This window comes from Quercus robur, chromosome 5 (genome assembly GCF_932294415.1).
Source record: "Quercus robur chromosome 5, dhQueRobu3.1, whole genome shotgun sequence".
Classification (NCBI taxonomy): Eukaryota; Viridiplantae; Streptophyta; class Magnoliopsida; order Fagales; family Fagaceae; genus Quercus; species Quercus robur.
Genome location: NC_065538.1, coordinates 77,784,253 through 77,794,481, shown reverse-complemented (window position 1 = coordinate 77,794,481; position 10,229 = coordinate 77,784,253). Strand labels below are relative to the sequence as shown.

Sequence of the window (10,229 nt, the reverse complement as noted above, 5' to 3'; positions counted from 1 at the left end):
TGGGCACTCTAAACATATTGAATTTCTATTCCATAAGCAAATGTCATATGCAACCATAACTCAATTTTTTAAGACTTCATCACTTGGTAAACAGAGACTTAAGTTAGAAATATAACTATCGAGGGTCTAATTCAGTAATGGATGCTTCATTAACAGACCATGGCATTGACTTGCTTGTAGATTGATCTGATGATTCCAAGCCCTTTATTGGGTTGTTTGTGTCTGTTTTGGGAAAAAATGCTGGCTGTTGAGGTGCTTGCAGTGAAACTGAGCCGCTTGTAAGTGTGAGAACTATCGTTGCCATGGTGGGTCTGTCAGCTGGATCTTCTTGAACACATAATAAACCAATATGGATGCATCTCATGACTTCATCTCTAGAAAAGGAATCTCCCAAAGCGGGATCCAACAATTCCAAAGGCCTACCATCCCTCCAATGTATCCAAACCTGCATCAATTCATCACGTTATGTTCAGAATGCCACACTTCTCTTCTAAGCAACTTGGAGAAGATGATATAGACATTAAATGGGAAAATATTTACAACATCAATTTCACACTTACATAACTTAAGAGGTCCTCAGCAACTTCTGATTCATAGAAATTACTGTTCTTCTTGCCAGTGATAATCTCTAGAACCAAGACACCAAAGCTATACACATCCGACTTTACAGAGAATTCTCCGTGTATTGCATACTCTGGAGACATATAACCACTGCAAGGCATCACCAAGAACATAACAGAGTTAATAAGAAGATGATAACCTTATTCTCACAAGTCTAATTATTTAAGTTGAGTTCATAGCTGCCTCCTGACTGGTTTTCAGAAATGATGTAATGCAAAAAATTTTAGAACTTACTATGTCCCCACAATTCTACTTGTGTTTCCTTGAGTTTGATCAACTCCAAATATCCTTGCCATGCCAAAATCTGAAATTTTTGGGTTCATATCTGCATCCAACAATACATTGCTAGCTTTGAGATCGCGATGTATAATTCGAAGTCGAGAATCTTCATGTAGATATTGGATTCCTCGAGCAATCCCGCCTATTATCTTGTAACGTCTTGACCAATCCAGTAGTCCCTGTTTTTTTGGGTCTACAAGTTCATCAAAAATTACTTCATGTTAGGAACAAAAGCTTAAACAAATGATTCTTGATTACTACTTTGTTATCATAATGACATAAGACTATTAAACATATGTTCAAATGGACAGACCATAAAGAATATAGTCAAGACTCTTGTTGGGCACAAATTCATAAACAAGTATCTTTTCTTCTCCTTGCAAGCAAAAGCCCAATAGCCTTGCTAAATTTCTGTGTTGAAGCTGGGCTACCACTACAACCTCATTCTTAAATTGTTCAGCACCCTGTCCTGAGCTTTTTGATAACCTCTTCACAGCTATTTCTTGTCCATTAGGAAGTGTTCCCTGAGAATATAATTTAACCAATCCTTAGAATAGTTTACTTTGTATAATTTGAAAATTTCCAACATCAAAATCTTGTGAACTTTAAATTGCTCACATTTTTATGTGTTTAATTTGTTATGCTTAACTAGTACTGCCCAGTAATATAGCATGGTAATAAAAATAAAATAAGTGAAGTATTCTAATTGCTTACCTTGTAAACCTGACCAAATCCTCCTTCACCAAGCTTGTTATCCTCTGAGAATTTGTTTGTGGCACTTTCAATTGTAACAAAATCAAATTGCAAGGACTCTACAGTTGTAATATCATTGGCAGCTACAAATGCAAAGAATGTACGTGAGATATTGCACTCCAAAGAGCATTGTATTCGGACATGAGGACATAAAAGACAGCATATATTCAATTTACTTATTCATTACCATTTTCTCCGTCTACAGCATTGTACTTCTTTCCTCTCCTAATTAGGAAACAGCAGCCCACAATGAATAGAACCACAGAGGCAGAAATTGGAGCAACGATGGCGACTATTTTTGATGTTGACAGTTTGCTTTTATCTGCATAAACAACATCGTATGATTACACTTGGTACAGCTCAAATTCATTGTTGATTACCATATGTTTCAGACGTGCTCAACAATACAATGGTCAGAGATGATAAGCACTTTCTTGAAAATGATTAAGTTTCACTGTATAATTGAGAGTCATAGTGATCAGTTTTTTTTCTTTTTCTTTTTTTTTTTTTTTTTTTTTCAATCCTACTTTCTTCGATTAAATGTACATAAGAAACAAATTGTCACAATAATGATTGAGTGACTAGATTCACAGTTTCTTATCAGCTTAAATTTCTAAAACATGTGGAAGTTTATCAATACATGAGAGCAGGTAGGAGTACATATTCCTATTCCCTCCCTCCTCTTCAAGTACCACGTGGGCACACACATTTTGTTTTTTTTTTTAAAGGGAAATCAAGTTGTGCACTACGGAACAGAGGAAATGGTCCAAAAGACCATCAACCACTAAGAATAACATAAACACATAAAAGGAATGTAACCGTAGGTAAAGAAAACAACCAATACTCATGAGCTTAACATTTTAGTATCCAACATTGTCAATTTTTATTTTTTAATTTAGGGTAAATAGAAGTTTGTCTAAATACAGAGGATTTGAATTCATGGAACATTATGTAATTCAATTAATCGTATCTAGTCAACCTAGTCAACTTTCACTTCGTTTTTTCCTCGTTTGTCTGTTGTTGAATTTAGGTACAACTGATCTGCTATATAGAATACACATATTGGCGGGGTCCAGAACCTATAATAGTATAATGGACTCTATAATCTAATGTCGAAATACAGAAACACTTGCTTATTTGAAAGATATAATTTGTTGTTTATGTTATCAGTACCAGTCATGATTGCAACCACTCATGGGCACGACCATCACATTGTACCTAATTATTCCATATTTCTTAAAGATAAAGAGAGTGATTCACACCAAAATCAAACCGATGGAGAATACATATTATTATAGACTATTGTACTATGAATAAGATAAAGCTCTTCCAAAAAGCAAGCTGTGATATGTTGACATAAGTTAACACCACCTAATAGTAATAACTAATACTAATCAAGAATGAAAAAGAGTTCAAATGGGATTAATGGGTGAACCACCTTACCTTTTGGTCCACTCACGGAACTTGGACTTGGAGGTGGTGAAGATTGAACCCCAGGTGAAGGTGTTGGTGCAGTGGCTACCATACGGTAAAAAGGGTACAATTCGTACCTAAAACTGCAACTGGGAAAAACAACTCTACCCCCTTGTTTTCCACTACAACACCAAGGAAGAAGCTTTAGAGCATCCAAAAGACATCTACTACAATTGGCGCTGGACAGATCCGGTGTACACTGTACAAGGTTGTACAGTGTTTGGAAAGCAGATATGTTCACTTGGCTGGTCCCAAAATTTTTAGCACCTGTTGGAACATCCGATGTTGTTTTATTTGCTAACTCAATCATCGAAGAGTTCAGTAATTGATTAAACTTGGCCTGATCAGTGACATTCTGAGTGTTATACAAACGGAACATTGGTTTTTCATCCACTTGGGAAAAGAAAGACCGATTTGAGTAACGCAAAATGCACTCATCGTACCATGTGATTGCAACCTTTTCTTCTGAACACTCGCTGGTTATTTCTTTCACTGCTGCGACCACGCAGTCTCGGCAGACTTGAGACGTCACATCACCGCGACAATTGAAGAGACCGTAAACAGGGTTGGAGGTGTTTTGGCCAATCGTGGCGTTGTAGAATTCGAGGTTTTGAGTGGTGTTGGAGGAGATTGAAGAGAGGAGAGACTTGATATTGGTTTGGTAGAGGCTATTGGAGCTGAAAGTGGAGTTTCCACATACGGTTCTGAGATGAACTGGATCAGCAGCATGAGAGGTTAGGCTGAGGAAGCTGAGTATGGAAAGGAACAAGATGGGAAGAGAGAAGGGATTGAACGAAGTCATTTTGTTGAATTAATCTCTACCTCTCGGAAATTATGCTGAGATTTTTTTTTTTTTCTGTATTAGTACATGTTTTGATGAGTATGAATGGGATTAGGTACTTAGGATGAGGGCGTCTCTAAACGCAAGTCAACACGTCAACCAATTCTGACAAAAAAACCCTTTAATGCTGTGTCCTTGTTACGATGATTTGCTGGGTTGAAAACAGCAGTGTGACCAAAACAGACGTCGACAATTTTGAAAAGAGTAATCGTAGATGACTAATGGACCATTGGTCCCGGATATCGAGCATTTTTTAATGGATTTTACTAACGTGTGAGCCATACTCTTTAGGAAAAAAATTTGTTAGTAATTGAAAAAGTTTTGATAATTTTTTCAATTCTCGATAAAAATTTTTCAAAAATAAATTTGTTAATATGTGTCTTAATCGGACCCTTTTTAAATTTATTATTTTAGTAAAATTTTGATATTATCTTTATAAAAAAAAAGGACAAAGTTAAGCTACAAAATAGTTATAACTTAAGACTACAATTTTACTTAATATCTTTTTATTGAAAGTAAATTTTAACAAATTCACCACTGAATTATACCTTCTTCTTATATCCTCTATACTTGCAAAATTTCTAGAAAATTAAAGATCAATAGTTATGTAATCAATAAATTGTTTAAATTGCAAGTTTTTGTAGTTTAAAATAATTTATAAAATATAAACTTATAGATGATATAATGAATAATAGTTGATCGACATAAAATTTGACATGTGTATTAAGAGTATAAAAAACGTATAATTCAATCGTTAGATTTTCAAAATATATAGTAATATTTATTTTATTAAATAAGATTGTAGTCTTAGACTATCACTAATTTTGTAGTTAAACTTTATCAAAAAAAAAAAAAAAAGTCAAGATATTTAGGTTTTTTTTTTTTTTGTAAAAATTTTATAAAAATATCTATTAACTTTTCTCATTTAATTTTTTCCCATAATATATTTTAGGATTTGAGTTCTCATAAAACATTTGTTAATGAAATTAGGGACCACCACCCACATTGACTTTGGGAAGTAATGGTCACCCCCCATTTTTTTTTTTTTATAAAAATATTAGAATATGTATATATGTGTTAATTTTAGTAGTTTTGTTCTATAAAATTATACTTTACTCCCTTAAAAATATCATTAACTCTTTTAAAAATAATGCTATAACCATAATCTTATCTAGAATATTTTTACAAATGGTTGAGATACAAATTCTTATTGATTTGCATCTAAGCTCACCACTTACATAACTTTTTCACTTACCAATAGTTATTCACTGTATCAGCAAATTGTAAAAAAATTTGTAACTCTAGCTTTTTCCTCCATTTAAAGGTCATAAAAAAATCTATAAATCTAAAATCTAAAACAAAATATACAAGCCTAAAAAGATTAGTCCAAAAACAAAAATTACAAATAGCAAAGCTAAAAAATGGGCCCTTCAAAAAAAATTTAAACAAAATAATTTTGTCTTAACCTAGCTGCAGATGCACACATCAAAGACTTCCGAATAAAAAATAAAAAATTCATTGGTTAAACAACAGCAAACTAGATATTGGAACCACCGCACACAGTCAGCAACAGAGCCGTCTCCTCTAACTCAAAGTCCAGACCATATTCCTAAATCAATCATTTTTTTTTTTTTTTCGAGAAAGAATCAACTATTTTTAGGAAAGTTTTTATACTATTTTTTCCCTTTTAAAAAATAGCGTTTTGTTATTGTTGCTCACATAGTCCAATGTGCAAATGTTGAAAAATCACGCTATTTGGCCAAAAAGCACGATGAAGATAATGCAATTATGTTTTGAAATGGTTTGTGTGGCTTTTTGCCCAAAAGGCGATAACCAAACGGGCAATAGTTAGCAAGTTTCGAGATTCTCACTTAATTATACAATAAATTTTTTTGACTCCATAATTAGCACTGTAGATTAAATTAAGTAACATACTGTAATATTGGTTCAATTAGTTTAACTAGTAAAGTCTTTTATCAACGAATAAGTTGAAGTTTTATCGTATTTATAAAAAAATAAAATAGTAAAAAATCATAATAATATGGCACCAAAACTCAATATAGACAGCATTTCATGGCATAACATAGGTAACATGTTGAATACTAGTAAATGTTTATTAGTCTAAATTTGGCACAGGAAACATTAGACTAATACAACACTGATATCCTTTCAATTGTTTTTCATGTTGTAAATGTTTATTTCTAAAGCAAGATAAGTATACTATCAACTGCATCATAAAAAATTAAGATTTCAGTTGGTATATTTTAAACATTTTTTGTGATTTTTTCGTAGGAAATGAATGGTGAAAATGCAAATTTTTTGCTTCCTTAACTCTTCATTTACAATAATTTTCACAAAATATTTCATAATAGTCGAGGTGACATCTGATTAATATTAGATGATAAAGTGATATTAATTAGTGAGTTTAGGTGAATTCTAATAAAAACCTAATAACTCAATTGAAAACTGTTATGTATTTATATATAGCATAAGCGCATAACTTGTTATGATCATTGTATGTATGACAAGGGGTCTGCTATAGGGAAAATTTGTATATACCTTTGGAGTATAGTGAAATTATACCCCCTACTCTCATATTCATAATAGAACCCATCAGGAATTTAGTTATGAATCCCACTATGAATGTGAGTAGAGGGAACACCATTCATAGTGCTTCGGGAGTACCTAATGGCCTGTTTGGATTGAGGGGAAAGGGAGGGGTGTAATTAAGGGAGAGTAAAGTAGAGTTTGTCAAAAATTAGGCTAATTTCCAGCCAACTCTACTTTACTCTCTCTACTCCTCCTTCCTCCTCAATCTAAACTGACTAAGTATTACTTAAATTAGCCAACCAATCTTTCCATGTCAAAAGGGATTTTTTTTTTTTTTTTTTTTTTTGATTACTCTATATTAAAACATTACGATAATTTTAAAGACCAAGATTTTTTTTTTTTTTTTTTTTTATAAGAAGAAGAGGAAGAAGAAAAAGACCAAGATAAATACTTATATTAGATTAATTTTTCACTAATATTTCACGCAGGGTATACTATTACTATGCCGTACACGTGAAGCAAGAAGTAAAAAAAGTTAATCAAGCAACTTCAATATTTCTGTGTCCTTACATTAGAGGGGTCAAGGTCCCGGGGCATCAGGGTAAAATAATACTACATGTATAAATAAAATAAATAAACTTATCTATCAAAATAAATAAATATTGATAAATAAACGATTAAAGGTGAAGAAAATCGTTCAGATAATGACTGTAGAGGAAAATGGAGACAACGAACATAGAGGATGGAAAAGAAAAAGTCGCTGATGGCTACGGACTGAATTGAAAAAGTGAGGGAAGAGTGCGACTGCGAACTTTTCACCAGTTTCTGTAAGTATAGAAAGGCCATCTGTTAATAATGTCTTATTGTAGAGAAAGTTTAGGACACTCAAATTCACAATATGTAGAACCTTATGATTTGCGCATTTAATTTTTTTTAATCAAGTTTTTGTGTGGGTCACGTATGTAAGTGTTGAAATCCAATTACAAAATGACACCAAAATAAGTTGTGATTGAGTATGTGATTGGGTATGATCATAGGCGTTTCTCTTTTCGAGAAGTGCTACATCAATCCACAATATTTTCATAATACTTTTACAACAAATCTTAGGTGGCAAGTTGTTAAAGGTTTTTAATTTGAATCTAGATTCTAGCCTTGAAATTACTTTCTTGCCAATGGTAATAGCCTGTAATAACTTGCCACCAAAGATTTATTCTGAAAATATTGTACATCGATCTAATAACATTTTCACAATACTTTTACAACAAATTTTAGGTGGCAAGTTGTTAAAGGTTTTTAATTTGAATTTAGCCTTGAAATTACTTTCTTGCCAATAGGCAATAGTAATAGCCTGTAATACCCTGCCACCAAAAATTTATTATGAAAATATTGTAAATGTAGATTTCTCTTTTTTTTTTTTTTTTTTTGGGAACAATCTTCTAAACGTGACATCCACGAATTCTTTGTCAAAATTTTGATTTGATTTCTTTCTTTCTTTATTTATTGGAATAATTTACTTAAAATGGTTTGATCTTGTCATAATTTTTCCTTTTTTATTTTATTTTATTTTTTATTTTTATAATTGAACTGTTCTTATAAGTGAGGAAGAGGATTCTAACTTTGATTTTCTTAATAAAAAGATTATCAGGTAATGTTACTGATTACAACTCATGGTCCAATAAAAAGATTTCGTAATTTAAGTAACTCGACCAATTCATGAGATAGAAGCCTTAGAAATTATTGTACAACTACTTTGTGTATCTGTATTGTGACTTGCTAATGTAATTATCGTTTCATTTTCTTTATAAAAAAAAATTAAATTAAATTAAAGCCCGAAAGTTTGAATTCAAATGAATTCTGTGGGGGTCAAAAACACTAATTATGAAAAACTATGAATGGACTCTTGATCAACACAACTAATTTCTAAGTAAATAGGTGCAGAACTCCCCAATGGGAAGAATGGACAGGGGATCGAAGGCAAGGAAAGACAAAAATAAACAATGTTATTGAGAAAAAAACTAGTTCCTAAGGTACAATGAGTAATTCAAAGGCAAATACAAATTTTTGCTCTCCCTTTTTTCTCTCTTTTGTTCTCTGATTCTAATTTTTTGGATCCCCCTTTCTTGTTGGTCATCTCCTCCTTTCCAGTTGTGTATCTCTTAGCGAGATTTGGGGAGATACTTGTCCTATCAGACACCTCCCTAACATTTCTTGATTATGAAGATAGACTTTTGGGGTGCCTCTACTGTTCAAGCCAATCATTCAACATTTAATGAGGATGACATTAGGTAGGAATAACCAATTAATGTAAAGGTGACTATTACGGTGGGCTCCACATCGACTTCTTCACATTCCTTGAGGATGGAAACCAAAGCTAAATCCTAGGTGAATCAGTTGATTGCTTCTCAGTTAGGCTATTCATCTCATAATAAACTTGTTCCTCGAATTATCGCTATAACCAGTCCAAATGGTCTATTTTGCTTTGAACTTGGGCTTTTCTATGTTTGGATCTAGGCCAAGTCCTTACTTTGTTAGTGTCTCTTTGGCCCGAAATTCATGGGGTAGTTGTGTTCTTACCCACCCCCCCCCCCCCCCCAAACCACAAATTTGTTAGGATTCTACAAGGTTTTTAAATTTGTTGTTCGATCCTATTAGTCTTGCAAACCCTTTTCTTTTTAGGAGTCTTGCAAACTTTTCAAGTAAAAAATTTTGGGATATAAATTTTGGACTAAAATAAAATCGTTAATTAGTATTTGAACAAAACAATAGCAATTTTCATTTTGATTCAAATCTCAGAAAGTTAAATGCAACAATTAAAAATCTATAAATTAAATTTGTGATAAGATCAAACCACATAAGATAAATTCTAAATTCCCCTTTCTTCTCTTCTTTATGGGGGCCATAATCCATATTTCCTCACCCTTTAAAACTGATAGAGTTTTTTTTTTTTTTTTTGGGGGGGGGGGGGGGTGGGGGGTGGAAGGGAGGGGGGGAATCTTCAAGTTTGAAAATTCATACTCTTTTGTAAGTTAAAGCCAAATTCATGTAAGCTATTAACATTTACTCATATGTATCTATCCTTGTTTACCCAAAGAAATTGAGTTTTTCCTTAGAGTATGACAAAAAATAATTAAGTTGAGGGTGGTTTTTACACTTCTTGTACCCTAAACATGTGTTTTGATATTATTAGACAACGTTTAGTCTAGGCTTTTCTAGGAAGGAAGTTGGGCTTGACGCTCCCGCGGAATGGGGTCCAAGGTCCCATTCTGCCGCTGCTAGTTTGTGCACAAACATTGAGTCCAAAGTCTAGGGAACGACACTGTAAACTAGGCTTATTCTCTGTTTCTACCGTAGAAGGATCATTTCTTCAGTTTCTGCCATAGAACTGATTTTTCTTAACTTTGTACTGTGTTGTAAAGTTTTCTGCACTTTTCTACAACGTGAATGACCGTTCTCCATTTTCTGCTATAAAAATATTTCTCCACTTCCTAAACATAAACAACTCTAAGAGTCCGTTTAGTTGGAGTGGAAAAGTGGGAGGATAAATAATATTTTATTTTCTCTCCTTTTTGTTTGTTTGGGTGTTTAAAAGTGGAAGAATAGAAAAAATGAGTTTGAATAAATTTACTCTTATACCCTTGTTAAAGAATGATGCCCAATTAAAACAAAAAAAAAAAGTGACAAATAACCACAAAAAAGAGCAATCACCCAAATT

At 32.8% G+C, this 10,229-nt stretch overlaps 1 protein-coding gene across 1 annotated transcript; it reads right to left on the bottom strand.

The window, feature by feature from the left end:
- On the bottom strand, positions 1-3,942 carry LOC126727217 (cysteine-rich receptor-like protein kinase 10). Its single transcript, XM_050432783.1, has 7 exons — positions 3,097-3,942; positions 1,841-1,975; positions 1,615-1,736; positions 1,214-1,424; positions 856-1,093; positions 561-711; positions 1-445 (listed from the first exon to the last, which is right to left on the bottom strand). The coding sequence occupies exons 1-7, from the start codon at positions 3,926-3,928 to the stop codon at positions 116-118; spliced, it is 2,019 nt and encodes a 672-aa protein (XP_050288740.1). The 5' UTR covers positions 3,929-3,942; the 3' UTR covers positions 1-115.
- Positions 3,943-10,229: the final 6,287 nt, after the last annotated feature.

Excerpts from the sequence above, each read along its gene's own strand:
- LOC126727217 (XM_050432783.1), bottom strand. The coding sequence starts at position 3,928 with ATGACTTCGTTCAATCCCTTCTCTCTTCCCATCTTGTTCCTTTCCATA. Across the intron at positions 712-855 it reads AGTAGAATTGTGGGGACATA|TGGTTATATGTCTCCAGAGT; the intron begins GTAAGTTCTAAA and ends GATGCCTTGCAG. Across the intron at positions 446-560 it reads CTGAGGACCTCTTAAGTTAT|GTTTGGATACATTGGAGGGA; the intron begins GTAAGTGTGAAA and ends GAATTGATGCAG.